Source organism: Aethina tumida, chromosome 3 (assembly GCF_024364675.1).
Source record: "Aethina tumida isolate Nest 87 chromosome 3, icAetTumi1.1, whole genome shotgun sequence".
NCBI lineage: Eukaryota > Metazoa > Arthropoda > Insecta > Coleoptera > Nitidulidae > Aethina > Aethina tumida.
In genome coordinates, this window is record NC_065437.1 from 6,882,683 (window position 1) to 6,895,267 (window position 12,585).

Genomic DNA, 12,585 nt, shown 5'->3' on the forward strand with positions numbered 1-12,585 from the left:
TGGCACACTTCTTGTCAAGTCATCCAGATGATTTTGATTTAAAACGTTTAAATATAATTCTGGAAGAAGTGGTCTTAATTATTTGATAATATGAGTACGGGACTGGTAAGCAATTAATGATCTTCCAAGCATACCCAAGCATGTTCTATGCAATTCAGATCAGGCGACAAAGCTGGTAAGGGTAGACGCTGCTCAATTTGGGCATTTTCTAAATGGTTGAGGACAACCATAATGTTCAACAATATTATCGATAATGTCTGTTACATAAATTTCACCGGTCATGCATCTTGGTATGGATGAACTTCCTGCACATAACGTGGATTTATTCTTTGTCTTAGAGGTCTCGAAACTCGTACTAATCTTCTGTCACTAAATATTCCAAATCTGCTTCCATGTGTAATTCTCTCTTCATGTCACAATTCCCTCTCCTGCCACCAAGCTTGATAGTCAGACTGGAGGGGTTGTCTCCTTATGGGTCTTCAAAACTGTTTTTGAGCTTATGTGAATTCCAGTAAGCAAAACCAGGTCTTGTCTGAGAAGTATGCAGTTTCTCATTGAGTCCAATTGTGCTCCTCTGATTAGTAATCTGTCTCCCCGATCAAATATAACTCTTGGTCGACCTTCTCTAGGCGGATTAGTCAACATTAAATACAGCGGCCACATCAACTTGTGTGCATCATTTTAAGAAAACGCAGTAGAAATTGATTGTTAATTCTTGAACAGAGTTAAAATCAAACTGAATATTCAAGTATCGACTGAAACCCATGATGCGTTTTTTCGAACTCGTTGTTTTTTGTCAAAGGATTTATTGCTTTTATTTTTACGTATTCATTCACAAATAATCAAGAAACTGAATATAATAACTTTGTGTCGATGGATATATTTTCAAATCAATCGTAGATTCACTAACACAAGCAACTAAATTCTAAATCTGAATAACTCTATATGATATGTAGTTATTACAGTCTTATTGAGAATCAGGTTCAGTTGTTGTAACAGTGTAAAACACCTGCAAGAAAGTACTGTATCTAAGCTTAAATTTCAGTGTACGTTGGTTCACTTTAGTGTAAACAAAGTAATTTTTGTCTGAAAATGTCTACTTTTGTGGCAAATGTATGTAAAGCGTATTTGGAAGGAATTTTATTACACTATTTTATTCAAAAGAAATCTGCAACTGGAGCACATATAATTCTTATGGTGACAATGTTCTGTCAGAGACTGGTTTCGACGCTTCAAAGATAATGATTTATCCTCATTTCGGCGTACCGAAAAAATTTGAAGACAAATAATTGGAGAAATTACTTGAACAAGACCGACATTACAAGTAGATAAGTCAACAATTTCAAAACGTTTCAAAATTTTAGGAATGAGCCACAGGCAAGAGCATTGGGTAACGTATGATTTGAAGCTGAGACGTTGAACATCGTTGCTCACGTGTGAACTACTCAGAAAATAAAAGTTTGTTTGCATTGGGGTAAGCCCGGACAAGCATCAACATCCTCCACAAAACCAAATATTTATGGATCGATGCTTCTTCTCTACATTTGGGAGGATATATTGGGTATAATTTATTATGAGTTGCTCAAACCGAATGAGACTATCACGGAAGATCGATACCGAATTCAATTGATGCGTTTGAGTCAAACTCTAAAAGAAGAACAGCTGCTGTATAAACAGAGACATGACAAAGTGATTTTGTTACATGACAACACTCCACTAAATCTTGCAAAACCAGTGTGAAAAATTACCTGAAAACGCTTCAGTGCCTCACCCGATGTATTCACCTGATATAACCCCTTCCGCACGTGGGCTAGCTGAGCAGAGCTTCCATTCTTACGAAGATACTAAAGAATGAATCGTTTCTTGGATAATCTCAAAAGATTCTGAGACAAAGATGGGTGAAAGTAGTACCCAGTGATTTAAATATGTTTATTCCTCATATTTTAAATAAAGCTTTTATTTTGTAAAAAATCGAGAATTCATTCAAGGCCCTCTTATTATTACTAAATATAAAATACATTAAGAAGTCTAGAAACATTGAAACCTTAAAATGTTAAAAGAACGGATTATTTGTGACTGTAACTAATGTGTCAAAGATGTAAAACATTCATATAAGCAATAAGTGAAATAATAAAGTATAAACAATACAATCTATGCCAGATTTAATATAAAATATTCAATTTTATATTATTTAGGTGTTTCACATGCTTATTAGTAGCTTAATATGAACACACGCTGATTTATCCAGCCATAGTACTACAATAGTACTAATCAATGTTATTCGCAATTAGTGAATTGCACAGGCTCAACTTTCCCAGCCGCCAACCGGGTGGGGAACATTCAGCTATTAGCAGCACTTCAATTGCTTAGTGTGAATCGTCAAGTTATTTAATTTCATGATTGACCGTGTATTTTATTTATTTTACAAGTTTTGTGCGAAAATATATGCTATTAACTGAACTTTTTATAGGTTTAAGTTAACTAAAAGTAACTACTGAACTTTTAAAAAAGGAAATGAAATACTGAGCACACAGCACCGCCATTTGCCTCATCAACTCGCATTGATAAATAGAGGTTAGTGTTTTTCGTTGCCACGAACGTTGTTGCACATTTAGCGATGGTACGTTGCTATGTGTTATGTTCGTAACTTAAGTGTTAAAATTGCATTATAATTTACTTTACCAAGATAAACAGAGTACATAAACATACGAATAAACGCTTAGATTTTATTTAAGATAAATTTAAAACCTTCTTGAACAGAAGCAAATTGGAACAGTTAATTTTGCTGAAAGCTTGTATGTGGGTATATACTTTTTGTTTTTTATACTTCTAGAACAATTAGAATTAGGAAAGAGACGTTCATATGTCCGCTGTTTATAAATGTTTGTAAGAATGAAACCATTATAAGAGCCCAGCATCTTTTTTTCTACAAATAGTCATGTCATGAATTTTTCTTTCTGATTACGCGTTATGAATGTACTTGACTGCAGTACAATTCTACATTATGTCGGAAGTACAATATATTCAACCCGTATCTGGAGAGTCATGTTTCAGTTTAATTTCAGATTTTCTTCCTTTTGCTTTACAGGTTTTTATGTCATTAAGGTAAAGTAGCTGTTTAAATTACTACATACAAATGAATTACCACATAAACAACTTTAAGTTGATTAATCTGGATATTAAGTTAAATTGCAATTAAAAATAAACAAATATTTGTTGTGTTATTAATTTAAATATTTACAATAGTATCCATACGTAATTAAGAAGATATATATGCCTCGTTCGTTTTATACTTAGAACATTATACAATTTTAGGACTACATTCTCTCATATAAATTAAAACAGCTTTTCTTTGGGAACTAGCAACTGCACATTCGCCCACAAGGTGTCAAGAAACCTCGGTCCTATTCAATTTGCATTTATATTAAAAAAGCATATCAATATCGTCGCAAACGCTTTTAAACCTAATATAATCCAATTATACCAACAAAAAGAAAATAAATAGTCTCAAGGACGATTCACAATTGAGATTTGAGTTATTGCCTTTAAAAGTCCTTACCAAAGACAGACAAATTTTAATCAAAAGAGTATCCTTTAAATAATATAAGATACTTTTTTGGTATTTTAAAAATGGTGGACAAAATTCATTGTTAGAGAATAAATTATGCTTGGAAGGAAAGAATATAATATAATAATACGAGAGCGAATATTATAAATCGTCTTAAAACAAAACAATTAGTGTAAAAAGAGAATTTTTTTCTTTTTAACTCATGTTAAATCAAATTCTATATATATACTTATATATACTACTCAAAGTTGAGTAATATCTGTAACTTTTAATTCTAATATAAATTTTTAGGGAATTACCAATATTCTATGCTTAAGTAATTTTATGAAATCGATAATACAAAGTTACTTTTTTGCGATTTTATCATAATAAATTAGTGAAATAAATATTATATACATAGAGTCAACTCAATTCATAGAAAACTGTAGAACTGTAGAAAACAAAATTATGATTAAAAATTGAGGCCTTTTAAAATAGTCATCAAGAATTAACGAAAGAAAACAAATTTTTCTAATCGTTCGTAGTTGGATGAATTCAATGAAATTTATTAATTTTAGTTTATGGTTATTGCGGCGTTATAATCTTTTATGATTAATTTTATATATTCCATATTTCAGTATTTTAACATCTGTTTTATCCTTTTTATTGTTAAAATAAAAATAAAAATTTAATTACGTTTCCTATACTTTCCAAATGTTGATGAATGAAATAAGTTGATAAAAGGAAATAGTATAGTATGTTTATATATTTATTTACAGGGTGTTTCGTAACTTATCCGACAAAATTTAACTACATACTCACTGTTACATAAGTAGTCGATATTTTTTTAAATGTATATGTATTCCATTATATATATATACATTTAAATTATTGTATTGTATGTATGTCAAGGAATATTACAACTAATTCTACCACTAATTTTAGCATGAAATAAACATTAAAATTGTAATAGTATATCATTATAATACAATTAAGCTTAAAATACTAAACTATTATAATTCAATTTAACGTTTTATCGAAAAACATCAAAATATGATAACCTGAAAATTATGTATTTATTTACATGTTTGTTTTTATTTAGTTTATTTTTTACTAATTTTGATATTATTTTGTATCAGAAGGGACTTTTAGGAGACGAAAGTTAATTTTTATATAATATAGTAATATAAAAAGTTAAACCTTTTGAAAAGTATTTTAATTATTATCATTAATTTTAAGGATATTCATAATGCAGTAAGCAATAGACCGAGTTTTCTTTAAAAAATGATTAAAGTAATTGTTTTTAATGGTTCAAGTTTTCTATTTTGCAGTATTAATGTACAAAAAGTTTTAGTACATTTATCATTAGTCAATTTCTGCCTGAAACCAATAAAACTAGTTACTTACCACAAAAGTTAGTGCAATAAGTGCAGAGACGGATTCACTGTGACAAATGAGAATGAAAAATATCATTTATCAAATTGCAAAGTAAATTATTGTATACTTGGGGGTTACCGTTATTTAAAACAAATTACAATATAAAAATAATTAAATAATTCCGATGCTGTTCCACTCTGTTACGATAATACGATAATTTCCATGACGTCCTGATGTTATTTGTTTCTTGTTTATTAAATTAAATAATCAAAGTTCATATTTGTTCCATTATGATAAAAAGATATTAATAAATATAATGATAATAATACAAAATAATCTCCGATGTTTTTGAAATCGTTAATGGACATGTTCATTAGGCTTTCTCGGCTATCCTCTTTGTGAAACTCTTTTTAATACCTGTAATAATTGTAGTTAAAGTAAACTATCGTTCGATATTCTTCCACTTTTGTCTCTTTTTATTAATTAATTATGAATTTTTTACCTGACTTTTAATTTATATAGAATTTTATATATTTTCTATAGCACTATTTTTTCTTTTTTATATGACAAAGAAAGCAAATATGTTTCAAAATAATCGGCCTCCTGAGATGGAATAGTTTTCGAACAGTTTTCCATGTTGTTGCACCACAACATAAATAATTTTTCACAATCAATTCTATTAAAAATTTATTACTTTCCTTTTAATCGTCAATTAAAATGGTACTCAAATTATACATTGTAAATAATTTTTCAAAGATTTATCTATATATTTATATTTTATACGAAAGATTTGCTGTATCTATATTTTATATTTGAGCTGTACTTTTTTATTATTTATATTATTTTATAATAAATCTTTTTATATATAACTTAATTCTAGTGAGTAATAAATAGCTTATGATGGAGATAATAAAAACTACGCTTTAGTATAAAAGTTGCTTAAATATATTCAGTTGAAAATTTTAACATCAAAATGTCCCAAAAAATTGTTGTTGGCGCAAAAAAGCAAGTAAAAATTGTTATTTCAAAATATAATCACCCATGAAATTATTTTATCATTGTTTTATTCATAAAATCTGTAGCTAAATAATTAATAATTTTTTGAATTATTAAAATACGTTTTACTAAATGTGAACAGAAAAAAATATGAGGACAGAATAATTTAGACTTTATATTTAATGACTAATTCATAGGTCTTTTCGTAAGTTACATTTGGTTATCAAGTACTATAAGAAAAAAAATAATTTTGTTTAATAGCAATAGAAATTAAAACAATATATAGAGAAAAATATATTTAACGAAGGCAATAATTAAATGGAGGAACGATAAATTTATTTATTTTTCAATAGACTTTGAAAGTTAGTTCTCATGGGATTCCAATTTTGTCATTTCTCTTTCTCTCTTTCTCTCTCATATTGCAACATATTTAATTGTAGTTAGTTAGATGAAAAATTTATACCTTTATTTTCTCGAAAATGATTAATGAGATAATGCATTATTATAGCAATTTTTTTTTTAAAGTAGTTTTTGACTTTTTCCTTGTTCAATAGTATCTTTGCTATTACGATCTTGAAGTTCTTACTGTTTCTTCAAAAATGGCTAGTTAACTTTAATGTAAGCAAAGTAATTTTTTATTTGTTCTGAAAATGTCTATTTTTGTGATAAATAAACTGTATTTGTGAGGAATTTTATTGCACTATTTTATTCAAAATCTGCAGCTGAAGCACACAAAAATATTGATGTGACAGTACTCTGCCAGATACGATATGCATTGTTTCGATGCTTCAAAAATAATAATTTAATTACTGATTCAAGATCGATGTCAGATACTAGTGGAACTTTACAAGTAAATGTTAGAAAACGTTTGAGGGGAGATATGATTTTGAACTGTTTTTTTAGATTTTTTTAAATTTCAGCAATATTCTCTGAAAATTTCATGCAGCTGCGTTACTCTACAGCTCTATGCTCTTTTTCTCTATCACTCTTGTTGATTTTCTAATCGAAGGGTCTAAATATGTATATATAACTTATTCGAAATTTTTTAACCAGATATGCACTTCTAAACAATAAATCGATTTCTTAAATAAAATTCTAATAAAATTCCAACAGAAAACGAGATAAAAAATGTTAAAGTTTGTAACAAATCTTGTTTCTGTACTTTTTTATGCAGTGTTTACTTCTTAATATTTTCAATTAATGTAACCCAAACAATTTTTATCAGGTTTTTTATTGTTTCAACCGAAGTATAGCGTAAGGAAGTACAAAATATCGGTGAATTGCGGAGCGGATCTCAACGGTTGCCAATAAGCTGGGTCTCAGGAAACAGCTAGGAGGAACGTTGGAACTAGTGCGACGAAATTGGATAAGCCCAAGTTTTCTTGCAGGTCAACTTTGAACAGCTTTTGTAGAGTAGGGTTTGTTACAAACTTTAACATTTTTTTCTGTTGGACTTTTATTAGATTTTTTTAAAGAAATCTATTTATTTAGAAGTGTAAATCTGATCAAAAAATTTCGGATAAGTTATGAAACACTCTGTATATATAAGTGCCTCTAAACAGTCTGTGGATAACGTATTGTAACGTATAGTACGTAACGTAACGTATTTGGACTACTTATTTTCATTACAGTTCAATAGAGCACACAACAGCATCAGAATTGTAACAAAGGCGGAGACTTGTGGTGTGTAACGTAGAAAGCTTCAGCAACGAATAACCTGAAGTCATTTAAACACAGTTACACCCCACTTCCAAGCGAGATATAAGGAATAAAACCTATTTATGAAGACTTGAGTAATGAAGCACTTTTGGAACGATGTATAGGAGGTTTCACACAAAACAATAATGAAAGTTTAAACTACTTACTCGTATATGAAAAATTACTCCAACGTCTTACTAAAGAAGTCCATAAAAATCGTTTAGATCAAAAGCCAGGAAGACCGAGTTAGCCTCAGATAAGAGCGTGTTCTGGACACCCCGGATGATGATACACTATGTAAGAAGACAAAAAACGAAATACGTGCTTATAAGTGAAATTTCCAAATCTCAAACTTTACACCGATTTTCCAACAATTTGCTTTTTTGAAAGTCGGTGACTCGAAAAATCTACTGGACCGATATTTTTGGGGCTCTGTACAATTTTTGACTTCAAAGTGCTGTAAAAAATCGAAAAATCAAAAAAAAAAAGAAAATAAAAACTTGACCACAGATTTACCTAGATAAAATCATAATCTAAAAGAATCTGTCTGAATTTTCTGTTTCCGATGATCCAATCATTAGTTCTGAGGTTCACCGCAAAACACTTTTTTTTTGAGGCCCCAATTTGGAATTCCTGTTACTGGCGCAATTTTGGATATTTTCTTTTGACAATTTCATCAATAAAATTTCTTAAAAATTTGCCATTTTTCAACCATACAAACCTTGCCGGCCTTCCCCCGTAAATGTGTCAGAAATGATTCAGAAACAAAGAAATTGGGTGACGTATGATTTAAAACATCGTGTCTGGCGATGGAAAGATGAGACACAATAATAATCCAAAGCGTAGAAACTCGGACATGCACCAACATCGTCTGCAAAACCAAATATTCATGGTTCGAAGCTTCTTCCCTGCGGTTGGTAGGATTTACTACGAGCTGCTTAAACTAAATGAGACTATTACAGATGTTCTCTATTGTTCAACTGATGCGTTTGAGTCGTAACAGCCGCTATACAAACAGAGACACGACAAAGTGACTTTGTTACACCACAACGCTCGACCTCATGTGGTAAAACCAGTGAAAACTTATCTGTAAACGCTTCAATGGTAAGTTCCACCCAAACCACCCGTCACCTGATATAGCCCTTTCCGATTTTTACGAAGACACTAAAGAACGGATGGATTCTTAGAAAGCCTCAAAAGAATTTATATGTTGACATAAAGATGGCTGGCTAGTGATGGGCAATACTTTGAGTGACATTATATTTTAAATGTAGGTTTTATTTTGTAAAAAAAACAGCGAGAACTTATTCAAGGTACTAATAATATCATATATTTACTTTTTTAATAACGGAATTATGTGGAATAAAATAGTTTTCTATGGTTATCAGCTATTGTCGAAGGTAAAAACTTGTTTTAGGAACCATATACCTAAGATGTTTAGTAATAATGATAAAGGGTTGTAAAAAGTAGAACATTTGAATTTGGTTTATGGCACAGTACGTTTTTATAATGTTTGATCATGCATTTTTCCCCTGTGACCATTCAAGAAGAAACCACAAGGGAAACACCATAATAACAATTATTGTAATTTAGGAAATAAAACTTATTTATTTCAAATAAAATATTATGTATGTTACGATATTACATAAAGAACAAACATCCATTTAATTCAATATTTATGTGATACTTTTAGTTGTTATCCGTTACATGTATTTGGTAGCATACCTATGTCATAAGAGGGGCTTAAAGGCGCGCATGACGACAAGGCCGTCTAGCCAACAGGATGGCAGTTATCCTTTCGTCGCGGTGCCGTTCGTCTCGTTCCCGCCTGGAGTACGCGCGACATCAAAACACCGACGCCGAACAATATATTCCGTACTAACATGCTATTATACTCGTAAGAAAATATAAGCTCCTTGTGTGTGAAAAATATCTTTCGTCGCACGTACCATTTTTTATGTAAAAAGCCATGTTTCTGTGTACAATGTGAAAAGTTTTAAACTTGGAAGTTTCTGTACGCTGTTCGTATTGAAGTTTGCAATAGTGGATATTGCACTTTCAAAATGGTCCTCTTACTCTACTGCATTTTCTGTCTCCCTCTATTTAGTACTACAGGTAGGTTATGTTCTATGTGAAATATATTACATACAATACAACAGCATAAAAATATGTAAAATAATATAATTTGTTTAATTTTTTTAATAAATAATTTATGTTGTTTATTTGAATTTTTATTTTGAATTTTTATTTTTCAATTTCTATCCTTAGTTATAGAGATTAAATTGGTAAATTAATTATTTTAATTGAGATGCCGCAATTCCTTCATAACAATTGATAATTGAGTATTACATAAATCACATTTAATGTTGTTAATTCAAAATCTATTCACATATTAATATGATATTAATTACAAATACAAAATAGAAATAAAAATATTGCTTCCAGAGACGCGTAGTGATACAAAGGAACAACGTTGCTCATGTTTGATGAAAGTAACAAAGGATTATTTAATTACCTTACCAAATATCGGTAATTCACAAAGGGAGAAAATTAATTGGTTATTTATTTCAACGATATTTAATATAAAACACCACTTACGTGTAAAAGCAGCGTTTGGTATTGACTTCTACGGAAGTTATTAAGAGCCTGAGGGAGTAGTAGAGATTAGTTTAAAAGTTATTTGCAAAATATTATTTAAACTTGCGGTATAGGCCTTTTTAATTTTATTTTTTGTAGTATAATTAAGGTAAATTTTATATTCTTTTGTGATTACCATGGCATTAAAACACAAAGAAAACTCAGCTATAGGTGGTTCTATCAAAAAATGGGCAATAATATTTAGCTACGAGTATTAATAGTTACATTTATAATTTATAATCAATTGATGAGTTTTACATTACTGTGTTTGTCATGCTTTTAAATTAGAACATAATCATAATAAATTATCATATAAACCATAGTAAAATTAAACTTTTTGACACAGATAAAATAAAATTTTATTTAATAAACATAATTAATTTTAATGTAATTTGTATGTGTTAAAATTATCATTGTTAATAATTTAATTTAAATTGGTTTAATCATCACTAAACACAATTCGTTATCCCTGTTATCTAATATTTTATATTTTATAGTTAAAAAACAATAGAAAATGTTTGTTATACTACATTTGCTGTTTTTCCTTTATTGTATTTAAATGTAATTTATGTAAACATAGAAAACGACAGCTTTTACAATAAATAGTACAATTTGTTAATTTACGGGTATTCTAATCTTTTTTCCATCGGTATATGACTTGTTAAAATACCATCCATCAAATGCCCCGATTTAATTTAATTTTCATTATTTCCCACGGCAATCTAACATTAAAAAAGTCCAGCAAATTGGCCAGCTAAATTTCCGTCACAAAATTTATGATTCTCCATTTATTGTGCCTGGATGTAATACAAAAAGGGTTTAGTCAATTAAATTGACTCAATTTATATTAAATTGCTCAATTGCAATATTAAATAAAATACGTCAAAATCATCGAAGTATAATGTTTTTGATTATAAAATCCAAACACAAAGAAATAATGAACTTATTTCGTTAAAACTGGTCAGCCATGTTATTTATATTAAAAAATGAATTAATCTTTTTTTTAATTTTCTTTTTATTTATTGTAATTTATTTTTTGGTTTAATATTGTGGTTCATTTGGATTCATATAGTCAAGGTGACCGTCCACTAATGTCGGGACATTAAGAAGACGTCGAGGATTTGGTCAGTTAGCCCCATTTGAACGAAGACGAATTATTAGAATTAGACAAGGTGGTATTTCCATCATACAAATTGCAAATTTTAATCGGCACATGATTAAGTTTTGTAGAATTTGTGAGTTGTGCAATCAGTACTACAGAAAAATAACTATTGACTTTTAACCGACGTTTATCAACAAATAGTTTGGTGGGTTCATCAATATTTGGTTTCTCTAGATATCCTTATTTGGTACTTCAACTGATCACATAAGATTGCAACAGACAAAGAATGGTGAATGAGATACAGTTGACTTATCTGACGAGTTTCGGCTGGTTGATGGATGGCTGTTGTCAGAAGATTCGCAGAGAAAGACGTAATTTAGCATATTCTGTAAAACAAAAGTCGTTCAGACAGTGAAGATAATTATTTGGAAGGTTATTTGTTATTGAAGTAGGTTCCCACTTTTGTTTGTACTGTTTCAATAGGAATGTTATGACACGTACATATTATGGTTTGCTGTATACACTCTGTTCTCCCGATTTATATCTCATTGAACATGTATGGGATATGATAAGATAAAGAAGAATGGTTAATATTATCAAAGACGCTGTAATAATTGAGATAGGAAATTCGTGTGGCATTTTACTTTTTTGTGGGGATTGGATTTAATTGATATATAATATATGTAATATATATGTATATGTTCATAGAAAAATGACATGAAAATATGTGTTCATTAACTAAATTTCTATATTCAAAATAAAGTATCAATATAAAACAGGCAGTTATTAATTTGTTTTGTTTATATTTGAAAACTGTTTATAACTTAAAATTTGTGAAAATAAATAACTTAAAAAGACAATAACAAAGATATTTAATTAAACTTAAAAGTAATGTTTTTTATTGCTATACATATAATAAAAAAATTAAATATAGCTGCAGTATATTTTAATAGATTAAAATTACTTTTAGTAGTTAATGTTAACCGTTTTAGGAGGCATAAACTGCTGCCGTAATCAACAATTCACGAAGTGAACAGATCACATTTTCCATCTTAAATTTTCCGCATAAATCGACCACAAAGCTGCAAAAAGGACAAATTGCATCATACCTATTATCGATTTTCCTTCTTCACCTCCACATTCATATTTGAGCATGCAAAATCTTTCTGTATGGTTCATCTATGAAATAAATCCATTGATAATATCAGCGATTCAAACAAAATTTAAT

At 29.3% G+C, this 12,585-nt stretch overlaps 1 protein-coding gene across 1 annotated transcript in view; it reads left to right on the forward strand.

The window, feature by feature from the left end:
* The first annotated feature begins 9,378 nt into the window (after window positions 1-9,378).
* LOC109597388 (zwei Ig domain protein zig-8) overlaps window positions 9,379-12,585 on the forward strand; it is a 143,237-nt gene continuing 140,030 nt past the window's right edge. The window contains exon 1 of the mRNA XM_049964423.1: window positions 9,379-9,733. Coding sequence (XP_049820380.1) covers window positions 9,682-9,733 — 52 coding nt within the window. The 5' untranslated portion in view covers window positions 9,379-9,681. The remainder of the gene's footprint in view (window positions 9,734-12,585) is intronic.